This window comes from Acinonyx jubatus, chromosome B2, assembly GCF_027475565.1.
Source record: "Acinonyx jubatus isolate Ajub_Pintada_27869175 chromosome B2, VMU_Ajub_asm_v1.0, whole genome shotgun sequence".
NCBI lineage: Eukaryota > Metazoa > Chordata > Mammalia > Carnivora > Felidae > Acinonyx > Acinonyx jubatus.
In genome coordinates this window covers 92,316,769-92,337,229 of record NC_069385.1, presented here as the reverse complement: position 1 = coordinate 92,337,229, position 20,461 = coordinate 92,316,769, and the positions used below count along the sequence as shown (strand labels likewise).

At 34.1% G+C, this 20,461-nt stretch overlaps 1 protein-coding gene across 1 annotated transcript in view; it reads right to left on the bottom strand.

The window, feature by feature from the left end:
* The window catches only part of EYS (eyes shut homolog), a 1,591,614-nt gene that overhangs the window by 739,440 nt on the left and 831,713 nt on the right, over positions 1 to 20,461 (bottom strand). Inside the window, exons 23-24 of the mRNA XM_053222617.1 lie at positions 9,033 to 9,225; positions 4,280 to 4,486 (exon numbers count right to left, since the gene is read on the bottom strand). Of these exons, the coding sequence (XP_053078592.1) occupies positions 4,280 to 4,486; positions 9,033 to 9,225 (400 nt within the window). The remainder of the gene's footprint in view (positions 1 to 4,279; positions 4,487 to 9,032; positions 9,226 to 20,461) is intronic.

The window sequence follows — 20,461 nt, the reverse complement described above, 5'->3', positions numbered from 1 at the left end:
GTCTGTGTACAGCAAATTGTTTTACTATATGAGTGGTCAGCTTTTTGTCTTTGATTTGAAAGGGTATTTATAACCATGTATACTTATGAGGCAACACATTTTTCTATATATTTGCTTTAACTATGTTTATGACCATTTTTAGCATAGAAAGGTATTAATTTTACTTATTCTACCATAAAATGTACTATCAACATTTTATTTATAATTTTCTATTTTTACTTTTAGGCTTAAAAATTTCCTGTTAGAGGCAAAATAAATATTAACTTATATTTTATTTGGATTATTTAATGTTTTATTTTGTAACATTATCTAGTTAGTTCTCATAGAAGTTATCTGCTATAAGGGTATAGAGGAAGAGTTGTCAAAATAACAGAATGCATCAACACAAGTTAGTGAATATGAAAATCTATCAAGTCTCTTCTTTGTAATCTTATGTAATCTAACATATGTATCTGGACTTTTTATTCTACTTCCTTTTATTTGCATCCATTTAATAATACTATATTTTATTATAATTTATTTCAATATATTTCCTAAACATAAAATGCTCTTAGTACCATTTCTATTCAACATTTTGCTGGCTATGCTCTTCGACTTTAAAATGACTTGATCAGGGGCACCTGGGTGGCTCGGTTAGGCGTCCAACTTCGGCTCAGGTCATGTTCTCATGGTTTGTGGTTTGAGCCCCACGTCAGGCTCTGTGCTGACAGCTCAGAGCCTGGAGCCTGCTTCAGATTGTGTCTCCCTCTCTCTGGCCCTCCCCCGCTCATGCTCTGTCTCACTCTCTCTCTCAAAAATAAATAAGCATTAAAAAAATTTTAAATGACTTGATCAAGTTCCATTATGTTATCACATTTGAATTTTTTTGAAATTGCTTTATACTTTTCAAATGTAGTGTTTCTTTAGTATTAAGGGCTCACATTTTTGAGAACTCAAATAAGGATGTCATATCTCATTTACTTTGGTTTCTTAATGTATTTTCTATTAGATTTTCTAAATGGTATGTAAGAAATATGTGCACATACACATATAAGGCATTTTGACTTATGAGTTTAATAGAATTACCTCTTATGTTTCAACTTTAAGAATGGCATCGAAGGAGTGCCTGGGTGGCTGAGTCAGTTAAGCATCTGGCTCTTGGTTTCGGCTCAGGTCATGATCTCACAGTTGGTGAGATTAAGCTCTATGTTGGTCTCTGCACTAACAGCGTGGAGCCTGATGGAGATTCTCTCTCCACCTCTCTCTCTCTCTGCTCCTCCCCATCCTCTCTAAATAAGTAAACATTTTTTAAAAATGGTATTGAATATTGTTGTAAGGTATTTATATTTTGTTATGTTTGAAAATCATAATAGATATCGAAAAGATTTGAAGATAATGTAAATCCCTTAGGTGGGGAAAAATGGGAAGAAAAACTAAGTAACTTTAGCAAATTATAAATTGATTGTCAATATCTTTTCATCTAAGATCCCATGGGGTAAATTATATTATTAAATGTCTTTCTTTGACTAACCCTTTTATTCCCAGAGAAAATATCCCATTGTCATTTATTAGAAATTTACTAATATTGTATTGAATTTTTTAATTTAGAATTTTACAACTCTGGATGGAATAAATGGAACCCATATAAATTTTAATTTTTGTTTTATTTTTGTTACTCATTGCTATTAGAGAATATTTGGATCAGGAGGCTCTGACTATTCTCTCTTAAATCCTTCTGAACTAGGAGAAAAAATAGAGAGTCATATTGCTATAGGAACATAATACCAAACTGCTAGAGAATGTTCTTTTTTTCTCTCTCTATTTTTAAAATAATTTTTATATTTCCATAAGTAATCTCTAAGACCAACACGGGGCTCATACTCATCACCCCAAGATCAAAAGTTGTGTGTTCTACTGACTGAGCCAGCCAAGTGCCTCCATTTTTTTTTTCCTCTTAAACTTCATTTGCTTCATAAACTAAACCAAACCATAAAGACTAGTTTGGTTTAGCAGACCACTGACAAAGAGAACTTCAGATTAATAGATGTCATATTTTAGAACTAGCAATCATATACTTTAAAAGTTACACCAAACTCTAAAAAGCATATTGATAGACATAGCTCCATGATGCCTCACTTTGTTCATCATAAAGCTTTCTTGGAGTGTTATTTTTCTCTCACCCACCTAGGAGCTGTGAGGGACCCCAGAGTTACAAGCTTTCTACCTTTTATACTTTCCTAGTATGGAAGTAGCATGTAGAGAGGAAGTAGTAATACTCAATGGTTCACTTTAGAAACATACAAATGAATTCTCCCCTTATCAGTTACATGCTTATTCTATATTTTGGCAGTGTCATGGAGCTTGGAATGCAGTCAAGATTTTAGCATGGCAGGCCATTCTACTATGGCTTACCCTACTTTTTCTTTATATGAAGAGATTATTTCAGATGTGTAGTTATGTTTTTAAAGATCATTTTCAGCTACTGGATTGGTTTGGCCAATGGGGAGAACCTGCAAGTGACTAAAAGACAAGAGGAGAATGAAGCTGGGTATATATCTCCTAGTCTACTCCTGATTGGTTTGCATTGGATTGCCTATATTCTCTCCCAAAATGCCATAGCTTCTATGAACTGGTAGCTTTCCTCTTTCTGGGTCTTAATGACTGCTCTTTCCTTTGTCCCTTCAGGACTCAAGGTAATGATGACATTCTGCTGTTACTAGTCCCTTCAGAATCCTACTATCTCTACCCATATCTTTGTAAATAATTTTTTTTTTTGTAAATTCTCCCAAGTACTCAACTGGAATGTGCTATCTATTCCCTGATATGACCCTGGTCAACACAGTGGATGAACATACTGGAAAATGCTGGCAAGTGCCTTGTAAATTATTGATTAACATGTCTAAAATATTTAGGAAGGCAAGGGAAACTAGAAGAAGAATAGGCAAATTGGAAAAGATCAAAATCACCAAAGAGTGTTTGAAGTTGGAATGAGGGAATGGGAAAAATGGAATGTGACAAAGTTTTGCTCATAAAGGCAAACTTAGGGTTTTATTTCCTGGAAATGCAGAATTTGTGTCCTGATTATTTTCGAGGGATAGCTATGGGACTAACTGTATGAGAGGAGAAGATGTAACTCTGCTGAATTTGTTAAGAACCTTATATGCGAGAAGTGATGTGTTGGATATTACTGATGGTTCTTAACAGTTATACAACAAGCTATTGTCTTGTAAAAGCACACGGAAAATACTACATTTAAATTTGTAATTAAAATTTATGTTATTTTTAGGAACATATCACACTACACATACCAAATATAAGATTTGGTCTTTTGTATTATTGAGTTGCCAGCCACAAATTACACACCTAAACATTTTAAACACTGATATGTGATTCTTCTGAATCATACACACAAAATCTACAAATATACATATATAACACATGAAACCTATACATTTCTTATTGAGGGGAAATCAACTTCACTACCACAATTACACTTGAAATTCCACAAAATAGAACTTCTTTAAATAATGAAAAATACCTTCTCTTTCTGCTAAATATAATTATTGAAGGTTTTTTTTTCTGCATGTTTCCCGATTTGACAGTAATTACAAGGGTAGAGGAGACTAATAATTTCTAAAATGCTTTAAAGTAAGAATAGCTATCTAAGAAAAGTGGCTTTTCATTAATTATTTCAAGACTGAATTTAAATTTACACATGGGATACTATCTTGTGTCAATTTTTATATTTTTTTTTGTTAAGTGAAGGTCATGAGTTTCATTTACATTCTGAGTTATACATAATGAAAGCATCACAGCTTTGCATTAAATAATGATAAACCACGCTATGTAGAATGGCAACACTCAATAAAGTTCCCTTGATTGCTTCATCTTCCCATTAAAAAAAAATACCAGCACTGAAAAAAAAATGTTAGAAAGTATATGTTATATTGTGTTCCACCTGACAAAGATTCTATTTCAAGAAATGAGAATAATAAAAGTTATTGCTAAAGTTTGAAAGATCTATTGTAATGAATTGAACTAGTTCAGTTTCTGATTGCTTGCCAGCAGTGTAGCTGTCTCCAACATACTCCTGTATTGATCTGGTAGCCTTTGTGGCAGTGCATAAAGAATAAACATCTGTGTCAGGTACAACAGCAAGGTGCCATCCCCATTGAACTTGCTGCTACCCTGATTACAAAGAGGCTGTTTAGAGCACCCGGTGACCACGACAGGCTCTTTCTTCACTATAGAAAAGAAACTCATTTCCAAAAGCTTACTGAACTGAAACTGAGAAACTCACCAGAAATCGTCAGCTGAAGAGGTGTTGGAATGAACTCCAGTGAAGACAAAGTAAGCGATCTAGTGATGGAAAGCCTCTGGCTTGCAGCAGAAGATTCCCAATCACGCACACTAGGCTGAAGTTCCCATTTGGGCCACTCTGAAGAAGTTGTAAGCTCTTCTTTTAAATCAGATGTTAAGGTCAGATAATCTGTATAATATGTCCAATCTGGCACAAGAACAGACAAGGGAACACAGATCTGTATTGGATATGACTGAGTTCCTGAAACTGCATAAAATGCGATATTAGAGGTTACCTCTGAAAAGTCAGACACAGAGTCTATATAAGGTGGCAGGTTGTTTTTGAGGTCACCTGAATATATAGTTTTTGGATGATTTTGTAAATTTAATTCAAAATCTAGAGAACTGTCATGTGTGTGAAGTTTGAACTGATTATGAGATCCTTTACTCTCTCGCATACCCAATAAATTGTCTTGATTCAGTATCTCAGTGGAGCCCATGGTTATACCATGTTGTCCTATTGTCAATAGTTTTAAAATGTTCTCTGATACAGAAGGATCATCAGTAGTCAGTTTTGAAGTCAAATCAGAAATCATCAAGGCTGAAGAGACACTTTGTAAGGGACAGTGGATAAATAACTCTTAAATAAACATAAATTAACATCCAAATTACTTGATAGGGTAATGGATTCTTCCAAGGATGAGGATAAAATCCTTCTTTTTGTACTCTTTTTAGAAGGAAATAAAGATGACAGTTCTGTGAATGCCACTGATGGCGTTATTTCAGTAGCATAAGACAATGGATGCCCAGAAGTGATAGTCTGAATTCCCATTAGTGCATACCAGCTGGCTGATATCGCTGAGTTCATCCAGAACGTCTCATAAAAGTGGGACTGTTTTCTATGCAAAACTTGATCTGAGAATTCATGAGAGGATTTTATTTCAGTCATAGAACATGTTGCACGTGTTTGGCTTAATTCACTTAAAGAATCAGCAGCCTGTGATTTGATGTTTGTGAGTCTCTGGTTGCTAGATGCTTCAGTAATAACCTGGTATTCACTGGGAATGGAGGCTTGTGTAGTGAATTGGTGCAGAGTTGATGAGTTTAAGATGGCTACCTGTTTAGATATAATTATCTTAGCAGGAGAAAGGGGAGACATTGAGGAGCTCAGCAATCTCCAGTACTCTCTTCTTGAAATTAGGGAAACAGCTGAAAATTCTTCAATATCCTCTTGAGCCCCCATAGAAACAACCGGAGGTACACTTGTAGAAGTGGTTGTGAGCAGGAATCCATGGGAGAGTAATGAGTGCCTCTTTAACTTAATATCAGCTCCTGGAATGCCAGTAATTACTGAACTCACTGTGGTAGTAGTTAAGGCAATAGTCTCATTGTTCACAAAAAATAAAGATTCTGTAGGAAAAATAAAATCTGACATGAAAGAAGAAATGATAAATGGGGTCCTGTCTTCCATACTGGGGAAAAAGTATCCTGCTGTGGCTGCTGAAGTTTGGATAGGCATATGTGATACAGACGTTTTGCCCCAGACAATTTGTGCTGAGTCATGAACACCAAAATTCAGAAATTGAGAAGAGGAAACATCTGTGGAAGAAGGAAGACTGCGTTTTGCTGAAAGCTCTCTAGTGGAAATCAGTTCTTTGAGTAAATAGCTTTCAAAAGATATGCCAATGCTTAATGTTGCTAAAATAGTAGTTGGGAGAACATCATGCTTGATAATGTCTGTCTGTTTTAGACCTTCAAAGAGGAAAAAGAAACAAAAAGAGAATCAGGAAAGTGAATTAAAAATGAACAACTTTGGCCCTGGGCTGAGTCTTCTGCAAACTGCACTGCCTCCTCATATCAATTATTTGCAGACAAATGGCTCTGTAGGTTATATTTCTAATGGAAGTGTATGGGTAAGTTTAGTAACTTCACAAACTGGATAAATGCAAAGACTCCCATTATTCACACTCCATTTGAGGGTCAAAGTCAAACAAATTGTGCTATATAATCTTGAGAAAGAACAAAGCTGGAGGTATCTTGTGCCCTAATATCAAACTGTACTACAGGGCTATCGTAATCAAAACAGCATGGTACTGGCATAAAACCAGACATATAGATCAGTGGATTAGAGTAGAGAGCTCAGAAATAGGCCTACTCATATGTAGTCAATTAATCTCTGACAAAGGAGGCAAGAATATACAATAGGGAAAAGATAGTCTTTCAAATGAATAAATGGTGCTGGGAAAACTGGGCAGCTACATGAAAAAAATTAACTGGACTGCTACTTTACACCATATAATGGTGTAAAGATTTAAATATAAGACTGAAAACCATAACACTAGAAGAAAAACTAGGTAGTAAGCTCTTTGATATCAGTGTTAGCAATACTATTTGGGACCAGACTCCTCAGGCAAGGGCAACAAAAGTTAAAATAAACAAATGGGACTACATCAAACTTAAAAGCCTTTACACAACAAAGGAAACCATAAACAAAACAAAAAAAAAGCAACCTACTGAATGGGAGAAGATATGTGCAGATCACACATCTGATAAGGGGTTAACATCCAAAATATATAGAGAAATCCACAACTTAATATCAAGAGAACAAGTAATCTGATTTAAAAATGGGCAGGGGCACCTGGGTGGCTCAGTCAATTAACTTTTGGTTTTGGTTCAGGTCATGATCTCACTGTTTGTGAGTTCAAGCCCTGCATCAGGGAGCTTGGGATTGTCTCTCTCTCTTTCTCTGCAGCTCCCCTGATTGCTTGTTCTCTCTCTATCTCTCAAAATAAATAAACTTAAAAAAAATGTGCAGAGGACTTAAATAGACATTTTTCTAAAGAAGACATACGGATGGCCAACTGGCACATGAAAAAATACTCAACATCATTAATCATCACAGAAATGCAAATCAAAACCACAATAAGATATCACCACAAGTATGTCAAATTGACTATTATCAAAAAAGGCAATAAGTAACAAGTGTCGGTGAAGATTTGTAGAAAAGGAACCTTTGTACACTGTTGGTGAAAATGTAAATTGGTGCAGCCACTGTAGAAAACAATATGGAATTTCCTTAAAAAAATTAAAAATTAGAAATACCATACAATCCAGCAGTACCACTTCTGGATATCAATCTGGAAAAAATGAAAATACCAGTTCAAAGAGATACATACGCTTCTATGTTCACTGAAGCATTGTATACAATAGCCAAGATATGGATTCAATCTATATGTCCATTGATAGATTAATGGATAAAGATGTTATATATACACAATGGAATATTACTCAGCCATAAAAAAGAATGGAAGCTCCTCACTTGTGATGACATGGATGAACCTAGAGAGTATTATGTTCAGTGAAATAAGTCAGAGAAAGACAAATACTGTATGATATTATTTACATGTGGAATCTAAAAATAAATGAACAAACAAAACAAAAAATACCATGAGAAACATACTCATAGATACAGACAATAAACTTGGTTAGCAGAGGAGGGAGAGATAAGCAAGGTGGAAAAAATAGATAAAGGGGATTAAGAAGTACAAACTTCCAGTTATAAAATGGGTGAGTCATGGGAATGTAATGTACAGCACAGGGAATATAAATAATATTGTAGCAACTATGTATGGTGTCAGGTGGCAACAAGATTTGTCATGGGGATCATTTAATAATGCATAGAAATATCAAATCACTATGATTTATACCTGAAAATAATAGAATATTCTATATCAATTATACTTCAATTATAAAGAAAAGCAATATATATAATTTATGTTATATTAAATTTTGTATTTATTTCATAAACATTTTTATTTATTTCACATATTTATAGTTATACATACAAGCAATGAGTATGCACAGAGGGAAAAGAAAGAATTGACATATTCCACACCAAATGACTCCTTTGAATAATGAAACATGAAAAATTACAACTTTGTCACTGATAGACTCAATGAATATATAACATATTGGTTAAAAAATATTAGAAATATTATTTTAATTTCTAAATAGGCACAGTATACTTTATATTTGATAATATTATATTTCAACTTAAGTCTTTAAAAGAACAGGAATTACAAAGACAAAAAATAGGGAAGACTACCTGCCTGCTTATAATATCCAGTAGCCTTCAAAAATATTTTTCCTAAGCAAAGAATACCTTGTTAAGGGGTATAATTCTCATTCTTATTATCCTGAGTGACACTGACTATAAAAAGAATTAACTTGGAATTTAACATATGATATACTATTTACAATATAGCATCATTTGATTTAGTAAATTAAATAAGACATATTGAAACATACTCAAGATGTCAAAATACTTCAAATTTGGAAAAAAGGCAGATTAAAAAAATTCCAATAAATTGATAGGAATATAAATTTATATATAATGATTCAGAGAATGTTAAATAAAGATAGAATAAAGTAAGTATTACAAGTTTTTTTAAATAAGTTTTATGGATAGTTAAAATCAGCTGGGACTGGAATCCAGTTATCTACCAAAATTTACATATCATAATAAAGATATTAATAAACATTTTTTTACTGTTTAAGAAAGAGTATTTATTAGCAAAGAACATCAATATTCTTAAACCAAAACTTAAAACTGAAACATAACAAGAATTCTAAAATAATTTTATACCCCTGAAAAATTATGTAACTCAGAAAAATAAAGATTTGAAATAAGTCAGAAAATAGGTTTCAATACACATCAAATTCAATCTTTATATATCTTATTTTCATCTACTTACCTGGATCATCTGAGTTAGTATTCATGATGGTCCACAGTCTTGTAGCCCTTGCTGATGGAAAGCTACTGATTGAAGTGTCAGAAGCAGATACTGTATATGTTTGTGTAGAAATGACATCCATTCTTTGAGAGACAAGAGGTAAACAGGTAATTCTGCTTATTTCAGCACCACAAAAAAGCCCAGTGGAGCAGGCCTGCAAACAATAATTATAATAACTAAGTTCACAGTTTCTTTGTCACCAAGAGAGAAGTTTTTAAGTTAGTTTTGAGGCATTTTCTTGTCATATTCGATAGCTCAAATCATCACCTTAATTTGCTTGAAAACAAAGTCTTTAGGGTAAATTTTATCTGTATTTCAAAATTAATCCTTCAAATTTTGGATATGCTCAATTAAATGCCTAAATGTATTCTTAATTTCTTTAATTTTAAGCCAAAATACTATTTCACATTTCCTTTGAGGGTATTTTTTTTTCCAAGGAAGAATTTGTGCTGTATGGTAGTCAATATGGATCTAAAAGCTTCGTTACAAATTATAAACTCTTCCACTCTAAATGTCATATTTAGTTGGAAGCAAATGTAAAATGCAGTATATGCAACAGATAATTTGAAAACATTTTCTTGTGATGTTTGAATCATTTTAATTTGTATTGGCTTACGGAGCAATGATCCTTATAGATTTAGGTTTATGTGAATAGCCTATTTCTGCCATAAACTTACAAGATAATTTCTGCATAAAGAAATTGTTTTTAGCTTATGGGAAGAGAATTGTGATACATACATAAATGAGTACAAATATATCTGGGGATTCTCCTTTAAATATAGAATTAACACTTAGTTACACTATTTGTAGATTTTGAACTTTATGAAAATACAATTCAAATATTATTTAAAAATAGTAATGCATGCCTATTTCCTAACACTAAGGACACATTCAACAGGTATCCTTACTTAACTGGGCTAGTATTTGTTCAAGATTTCATATAATTTGCACAAAATGTAAATTTTACTTCAGATATCCTTTTTTCATTTGTTTCAGAGTTATAAATTCTGTATTCACTTTCAATTAACACCTGAAAGTTTTTATAAGGTCAGAGAATTCTTGATGTTTTATAACTGCTTTAAAAAATCTAACATGTAGGGGCGCCTGGGTGGCTCAGTCGGTTGAGCGGTCGACTTCAGCTCAGGTCATGATCTCGCGATCCGTGAGTTTGAGCCCTGTGTCGGGCTCTGTGCTGACAGCTCAGAGCCTGGAACCTGTTTCGGATTCTGTGTCTCCCTCTCTCTGATCCTCCCCTGTTCACGCTCTGTCTTTCTCTGTCTCAAAAATAAATAAACGTTAAAAAAAAATTAAAAAAAAATCTAACATGTAGAAAAGGGTAAAAAGTGAAGCTAGAAGCGATAGAAGAAACAGCAAGAAAAACATATGTTTTATGATTCCACATATTAAGGACCAAGAGATTTGTCTTTTTCTCTACTCAAGGGTAAGCAGCAGGGCTTGGAAAGAATTCAAAGATTGTTGAAAATACACATGGAGCTAGGATAGAGATCAGAATGCAAATATATTAGATTATGGTGAAAATATAGCTGTTACATAGTGCAAAAATATTTGCACGACCAACATTTTCCTACTAAATCATAATCAGAAGTTATTATCAACTACCTTGAGAAATCACTACCATGGGGTTAAAGGATCCTCAAAGCCCCATGATCAACAAGTTTTCCCCATGTCACCATTGCTACATAAGAATCACAGATATCCTTGAGGTACACTAGATCAGAACATGTAAAACAAGGTGATTCAAATACTTAATGACGTAAGGCTAAGATACTGCCATAAGAATGATCTGGAATACCTGATATTCATAGACTAAATATCTATCTTTAGACAACTTTACATTGGAACTACTAACATTTGTCTCTATGGTTCTGATATGTTCTCTAATATTGTTGACTATTATATCACTGGATATGTTAATACATCCATTCTTCCTGGTGGGAAGCCATACTTTCTCTTTCCTATCTTGTATGCCTAGGCTCACATCCATCATGTGCTGTTCTCAGTATTTAAGTCTCAAAGGTGAATTTATTTTCCTAATTTTGAGCTTGATAAGAAATGTCTTATTATATTCCCAAGTACCAGCAATTAAAATCATAGAGCCTTTTTTAAAATTAAATGTTCCTCCAAATTTATTTCAGTATTTTAATTGTTTGAACTCTCTCTCTCCTCCTCCTCCACACACACACACACACACACACACACACACACTAACATAATTTATTCTAGAGAAACTTCTATATTTTCCTTAGTTAAATTCAAAACTGCATGGCAAAGCTTACTACATGTTCACTAAACTTATTTCTTCTTCCTCTTGGACATGTTTTACTCACTCTTGTGTTTATGTGAGACCACGTCATTTACTCCTAATCAATGAAATGTGAATGATCATGAAGTATGTCACTTTCAGATTGATTGACAAGAGTCTGCTATGCATGAACCTCCAGCCTCTTCTTCCATGTGGCGACTTCAGAAAACACATATTAAGGATAGAGGAGCCACAAAAAGGAAGTAGCCCAGATCCATAGATCTTTCTTTGAAGGAGAATATCTGAAATCAGAAACACTCACTTGGAGTTCATATGAATGAAAAGTGAATTTGTATTATTCTAGGAAAAATTTAGAAGTTATTGCTGTATCAACCAGTATTGGTTGGTATCAATCTCTCCCTCACTTGGTAATGTTACAAGAAAACTAAACCATAAATGGTTGAACATTTCTTTTCTCATAACTGCAGGATTACACTGAAGGATATAAGTATTTCAAATATTTAAATTTGCTTTAATTCAGCAAATATTAAAGTTATATTTCTTTCCTAACTTCAGTTACCCTAATTTACTTATTTTGCCAATATATCTCTCATTCACTCATCATTCATCTATCAAATATGTATTGAGTACCTACCATGAATAGCATAATAACTTACTTGCTGATAGTTATGGAAATGTAATATGTGCCATGACAAAGATAGCCATTTCTACAAAACTTCATGACTTAAAAAATATTTTTCTTTCTGAATCTATATTTGAGGAGAAAAATGCAAATAGGATCTTTTGAATCAAACCTTTATGAGAATATGGTCATCCACTTTCCATGGTCACTGTGTAGCCTTCTATGTCTTTACTCAACAAATATTTCATGATCAGTTTCTAAGTGTCAGTGATTGTTGCAAGTGCTTGGAATAAAATAACTAACAAGATATGCAATGTTTGTTTCATTACATAGCTTATCTTTTAGTAAAGGAATCAGAATTAATTAATTAATACTAATTAGTAATAAGTGGCTTAAAGACAAAATTTTGCGAGATAAATAATAAGGACAAATAGGGAGGACTCTTAAAGGGAGTGGCCAGGGAAGTCTTTTCTGATCAGGGATCTGAATGTGAATTTCTGAGGAAAAGAGCATTCAAAGCAAACAGAAGAGGGGTATAATGGCCCTGAGACAGGAACATGCATTGCATATTTGAAAGACAGCAAGATGGGGGATATGAATAAAGAGATGAACGGAAGGCCATCAGTGGATGGAAGTGAGGTCACAGACATAGGCAAGATAGGTAAGATAATGTGTTTCTTGTATTTGGAATTAATTACGAGAGTTATGGAAAGCCATTGGAGTACTTAATATTTAGGAAAAAAGATACAGTTTGATTTATATTATGAAAGGATTAAGTTAATGTTTTGTAGATAGTAGACTCTTAAGGGAGTCTGGAGTACAGGAAAGAATGGAAGCTGTGAGATATATATATATATATATATATATATATATATATATATATATATAATCAATGATTCCTAAGTTTTTGTTCCTATCAGTGATGTGCGTAGTGGTGCAACTTACTAATTTGAAGAACACTGGTGAAGAACACTGGTATTTTTTTAATACTTAAATGTTTATTTATTTATTTGTTTTGAGATAGAAAGAGTGTGTGAGCTACCACAAGCACAAGTTGGGGAGGGACAGAAAAAGAGGGAGAGAGAGAGAATCCCAAGCAGGCTCCATGCCTACCAACAAGGAGATAATGACCTGAGCTGAAATCAAGAGTCAGATGCTCAACTGACTGAGTCACCCAAGAGCCCCCTAAAGTACTTTAAACTTGATAGGCTCATTAGCTATCCAGATATGGATGTAGAGTAAGAAATTGGAAATATGAGTCTCTCCTGAGATAGAATTACTCTTAAATCATCTCAACTAAGTAAGAAATTATGATTATGGGATAACTAGTGTTATCCCATAGTCCTTCTAATTCTCTAGTCACAGACCTAAAAAAATGGCAGAGCCTAGATTTATATGTAGGCACTAAGACTCCAGAATCCACACACAAAATCATTGTGCTATATGTTTTACCTCTTATTACATCTTCAACATTTGTTATGAACAGTTCTACCCTACAGTTGATTGTTTTAGGTAATAAAAACATTCTTTTATTCTAATAGCCTAATGGATATCACTATCAATTAAATTTAATAATCACTATCAACATGTTAAGATCTGAGCAAAACAATGTTTCTATTGACAGTAACATTTGAAGACATAATGTACTTCATCCTTACTTTCTACTTGAGGTGATGAGTGTGTAATATAGCAAAAAAAAAAAAAACAAACCACCAAAATTCCCAGTTGTCACAGTTTCATATCAATCTAATTCTGTGGTTTGATCTACTTTCCTCTTAGAACTAGTAGTTTACTCCTTAAAGTTTACTAAAATAACTGACAGCTTGAATTTTTCCAACACTATCAAAAAACATTATTAATTTTTTATTTTTTTAAGTTTGTTTATTTTGAGAGAGAGAAAGAGAATGTGCGTATGCAGTGCAGGCAGGGGAGGGGCAGAGAGAGACAGACAGGGAGAGAAATAGAATCCCAGGCAAGCTTTGTGCTGTCATGGCCTAGCTGCAAGTGGGGCTTGATTTCACTTAACCATGAGACCATGATCTGAGCAGAAATCAAGAGTTGGACACTCAATGGACTGAGCCACCCACGACCCCCTATTTTATTGTTTATATAGCAAACTGTCTACCTAATTTGTGGGGGCCAGTACAAATGAAAATGTAGATCCACTTGCTAAAAAATGGTTAATTATTAAGTCAGCAACAGCAGAATATTAGAGCAATTGCGTGTGTGTGTGTGTGTGTGTGTGTGTGTGTGTGTAGAGGTGGGTATCTTCTAATGGCAGGGTCTTAATGTAACTCACAAATCACATACCCATGACTTATATATGCTAATTTTGCCATTTTATAATAGTGGATTTACCTACCTGTAGCTTAACACTGTTTGAAAATTTTCTCAGGGTGATATATGCCTTCTTAAATTGAAATATCTTTTTGATAATTTTGATAATTGGAAGAAACAGTTCAGATGATTTTTACGCTAAATTCATGACATGGTGTTCTTGTAGAATTATAAAGGAAACATCAGGCAGAACATCCAATATAAAACCACCAAGCAAATCTGTTTCTAAGTAGTATAGGCTTAGTTACCCCATCAATTACAGTTCTAAGAAGCAATAAACTCTTCCCAGTTTCATATAAAGTGAAACGTTCGATTTATGCTAATTGGAACTATCATGTTTCATTAGGAAAGGTTCACTAAACTGAAGTTCTCTTTCAATAATTTCTGCTTTCTGGCAAGCTTTTGCATCATTTACATAATTTCCAATTCTATAAAAATTTTACTATATAAAATTCTCAGGTCTCAAGTAACAAATCAATGTCCAGTCACAAAACCAATAACCAATAATTTACATCTAGTTAGTATATTTCTCCCATGTTGAGAGAACTTGTTGGTTAGATAAGGGGAAAAAACCTTCCAAGTTGTCGATTCAGTGTTGCTGTCTTGTAAAGGATACTTGCAGGTTTCTGCATGTGGTTAGCTAACTGGACTGGGAGATGAAAGGTAAAGTTAGTGTCAGTCTGAATCTGAGAATAATATTCTGAAGAATGATATCATTCACCCATAATAATAATAAAAGAATCTGTTAATGATCAGAGATCAAATATTAAGAATACTTTGAAATAAAGTATATAATACTGAGATAGTTTTATGATTCAAAATTGGACTACATATTTTATTTCTAGTTTTTCTAGAATTTCCTCTATAATATCTATAGAGTCCATATCAATAATTAGAATTGTTATTGTATGACTGTTTGTATACCAAATGGATTTACATGTCTTTACCAGCATAACAAAAGTGCCTCTGACCACTCTCTACTGAATGGCCATGGCTAGTATGATGTCTAGAACATAGTTACATAGTTGGTGGTCAGTAAACATTTGTTGGGAAAAAAAAAACCCTAAAAGATAACATTCCTTTGAAAATGCATTTTATCTAGGTACTTCTGCATTTCTTTTTTCCTATGAACATAAAATTCCATCCTTCTTGAAAAACTCCATCAGATAAGAAATCAGGATTTTGGAATAGTAGTCTGGTGAAATATCCCTTGGGCTTCCAAACCCTGAAGATTATTGATGGTTCACATGACCAAAGCTTTATACAGTCTCATATGAGCCTTGTGATCTAAAAAGGATGTAGCCTAAGCCTTGATCTTTCAAGAATAAAGCCTCCTCATGTAATATTCTAAACATGATAGGGCCCTTCCAGGAGAAGTGGTGATCATCTAAACTGTTTCTATGGAGGCTGTCAGTGGTCAGACCTGGAGAAGTAAGTCTGATCTACACATGTCCTCTGTAGAGAGCTCATCATAATGGAGCACATAGATAGTGATATGATGGCACGAATTATCTGTCTAGGCTGTGTGTGGCACTAATGCCACTAATGCTATGGATATTTGCATCTATTCACTATCTCGAGAATCTACGAAAAAGGTGGTAAGTTCTCAAGAAACATATAGTTCTAGAATTCTTTTCTTCCTGCATGATGACTTGACAGAAAAAAACAGGAATTCTCATTTCCTCATTTTTCACTTATTTCTCTTCTTCTTTCTTTCTTTATTATTTTTAAGATTTATTTATGTTTGAGAGAGAGAGAGAGAGAGAGAGAGCACAAGTGGGGGAAGGTCAGAGAGAGAGGGAGACGCAGAATCCAAAACAAGCTCCAGGCTCTGAGCTGTCAGCGTAGAGCCTGATGCGGGGATTGAACCCACCAACTGCTAGATCATGACTGGAGCTGAAGTCAGATGCTTAACCGACTGAGCCACTCAGGTGCCCCTTTATTTATTTTCTTTTTCTTTTATTTTTTTTAATGTTTATTTATCTTGAGAGAGTGAGAGCGAGAGAGAGAGAGGGAGAGGGAGAGGCAGAGAGAGTGGGGGGAGACAGAATCTCAAGCAGGCTCCACACCATCAGCGTAGAGCCCAACACAGGCTCAATCTCAGGAACTGCAAGATCATGACCTGAGCCCAAATCAAGAGTCAGATGCTTTACAGACTGAGTCACCCAGGTGTCCCGAGGCCTATGTTTTCTTGAAGTGAGTTTTCTACTTTCTTAGAAGATAACTTTATTTCCCTTCATTGAATTTGGCTACCAGATCTTCAAGGGATCTTCAAGGGATTTGCTTAGGTGGAGTTCTCTTTGAAAATATACGCTCATTGCTTTCCTATACAATTCTAATCTTCTGGTTCTAGGAGAACTAATGAATGAAAAGATAAATATCTTGAGAACTGTACTGAATCAGACATTTTCTTTGATCTGGCTATTGGAAGATATTTGAGAAAGGCAAGTGGAAAGCACAGCTCAGGGGAGAAGCCAGGGTTAACACTAGAGACAAAATGTTCAGACAACAGATTTCCTGCAGAAAGCTGATGAGACAAGAGGTTGAGAGACACTGTTTTAGAGGCAAGCCCTCACAAGTATATTTACTAACTATAGAATATGTGCCAGAGTCATTTTTTTAAAGTTTATTTCTTTTGAGAGAGAGACAGAGACAGAGACAGACAGAGAGAGAATATCAAGCAGTCATGGTACTGTGAGCACAGAGCCTGACATGGGGCTCAAACCCGTAAACCATGAGATCATGACCTGAGCCAAAGTTGGACACCTAACTGACTGAGCCACTGAGACACCTCAGAGTTATTTTTTAAAATAAAAGTCTGACTAGGTTATTCCTTAGCTGAAAAAATCATCAGTGGTTTACCACTTTCCTAGGAAAAGTAAAAATGGTGTAGTCTAGCACACACAGACACTGACCGTTTCTAAAAACATATGCTTATTTCTTATCACTTTTTTACATAAATTATGATAATTACTACTTCACATATATTTTTTTCCTTCCTGAATCCCACTACTGCCACATATTCCCATCCTGAACCTAGGTAACCCAGATACCCAACTTTTTTGATTCAACTCAAAATTCTCTTGGAAATCTTCTATGTTCCTTAAAAAGTTTTTAAATACATCACTACTGTGCTTTCATGAAATATTGTGTAGACCTTAACTGCAGCTGCTAGCTGTCATGCTGTGATTGCTGTTTGACATATTTTGCACTCCCAGTAGACCAAAGTTTTTAAGAGCAAAAACAGTCCTCAAGTGTCTAGCTCAGTGTTAGAGATCATAGGCTAGTAAAGAATACTCTTGGGGGAGCTTGTGGTATCAGTCTATGTCAGTCTGCTTCATGCTAAGTAAAAAGAAGGGAGTGATAATTCTACTGAGTTGGAGACCCAAAAGCCTTTGATTTGGTCAACTCAAATTGATTACAAATGTTGAACTGGAGTCTTGGGACAAGATCTTTATATTACTTGGTTTCCATTGAAGTTCACAGGTGACTTATAAAATAAAAAACCTGTGGAATACAATGGGTCTCTAATTTGATAACTAAATTGTAATTACTAAGTGAAAGGTACAATTTGATGAATAAGCTATATATTTGAATATGAATTATTATATATACAAATTACTCAGACCAATGTGCACAAATCATATATTTCTAATACATTTATAATAAAGATATTTAAACTTTTCCCCCTTTTTCAGTACTGTTAAATGAACCTGTACATTAAAAAACATAAATTACATTTTTTTTATTTTTGGGACTTGGATTGTATTGAATTAAAACTCCCTTTGCAAAAAAGATTCTCTGAATACTTTTCTAATGTTTCACATTAAAATAAACTCAGAAAACTATGAGTACAGATCAATTTTTTGAAATAAAATTATTCATGTAGCAATAAGCATATTATATTTTGATAGAAAATATACACAAATAGACTACCTTCAAATTTTAAGTGGATGATATTTAATCAACTTTCTACAATGAATAAATTAAATTGCATGTCAAGCATTTTGATTCTAATCAAAGAAGTACTAGTTATTTTCCTATATGTTAACTATAAATACAGATTTTGGGCTCTGAATGAAGAAATAGTTTGAATTTTAAAGTTATAGGCTCAACCATGGCACAGTTCATGTTGGTAATACCATTGTATTTAATTTAAATTAAAATAATTTGTGTTTGATTTGATTTGAGTTCAACACAATATTGAGAATCTACTCTGTGTTAGCCATTCTATCAGAATCATTTAATGACGTGCAACTTTCTGTACCTCTTCTCTGTAGGGCAACTTCAACCTACACCCAAACATACTTGCTACACTTGTCATTGTCATTCAGGCTTGCTCTCCTATTGGAACTCTTTTCTGAACCAATTCAGTCAAATCGAGTAGGGCTCTGTACCTTTATTTTAATATCCATAGTATCTTGTATACATACCTTTATCAAAACACATTAGTTAATAAATATCATTTGTTGTCTATCTCTCTTCGGGCTGTTATTACATGCCAACCAAATAGCCACAGTTGTGTGCATGACACACACAATGATTCATTACAGTACTGATCATTTTATATTTTTCTTCATCTTGTAGATCATTTAAAATACAAAGGTGCAATCTTCATTTTATTTTTTTTTTAATTTTAACGTTTATTCATTTTAGAGAGAGAGAGAGAGAGACAGACAGAGAGAGACAGAGCGTGAGCAGGGGACGAGCAGAGAGAGAGGGAGACACAGAATCTGAAGCAGGCTCCAGCCTCTGAGCTGTCAGCACAGAGCCCAATGTGGAGCCTGAACTCACTGACAGAGAGATCATGACCTGAGCCGAAGTTGGGCGCTTAACTGACTGAGCCACCCAGGCACCCCTGCAATCTTCATTTTAAAGCATTAACCAGGATGGCTTCTGACTGCTTTAGTAGTAGCCTATTTCCTATTTCCTATAACCCACTGTGACAATACATGTTATCTCTCTCCCTTCAGACTGAAGTGGGTTAGGCTCATAGTTTGAATGCTTTGAGGCTGATCTTCACATTCTGAAAATATGCACACAATCCTCCCTTTACTTGGGAAATGCAAGTGCAAGTGACATGAAAACAGTTACATGAAGTAACACAAAACCAAATCAAGTACCATGGTACAAGGATACCATCTAACACCTAAAATATGTCAAATACAGCAAGGAAAATACTCTGTGCTGAAAATTAGTGCCCCTGAGCTGCATGGAGAGGGACAAGCAACAGGTCTTATTCTTCCCTATAGACTGACTCTTTTCTTAGTTTTATTTATTTTTAATTAAGGGGGAAAAAGCTAAACCAGATGCACTGATTATGAATAGCAAAAAAGACTCCTAGGCCACAAGGGAAGCATTAAAACCCTGCTGTTTTTCAGTGGCAATACTAGAAAAAGCAGGGGAACAGAGAGATTGGTGTTTATCATCAAAAGAATGCAGTAGATGTCGGTTATCATATTTCTTCCTGCTGCCTCGCCTGTATTTAATTATTTATAGAATAAACTGGCAGATGTAAAATGCACACTTCCATTTGTTATAATGTAAGAGCCATGTGAAATAAGAAATTTTGGTGTAAAATGTAAGAGAAATTTTGTAGAAATTGCATGAGTTAAATCCTTTTTAGTGTGACTGTGTTTGCCAAGAGAAATTTGAGCATAGCTCAGTGTAAAAAGATTCAGACCTAGAGTTGAATACAGAACAAAACCTTCCTGACCTACCAGCTACATAAAGTATTCTAACCTCTTTATTTCCATATCTGTAAAATAGGGATAACAATGCTTCTTATGTCACAAGTTTGTTTTTTCTTTTTTAAAGCACTAAATGAAGTAATGCATCCAAAACACTTAGCCTGGCAAATAGTTAATGCTTCACCAATGATAACTAACTTTCATGGTAGCTTGTGGCTCAAATGGTGTTTTACATCAGTTTATTATTATAGAAAGGAATTTCCTATATCTTTGATAGTGTATGACATTGCATCTAATCTGTGTTGCAAATTTCTTATATGATTAACACCAAAATATTTATGGTCTTACCCATGTTCTTACTCATTTGATAAATAAATATTTATTTAGAATGAATCTATTATGTGGTATCAATGTGGAAAAAGAGGTAACGACAGATATGCATAATTACTGTTCTCAT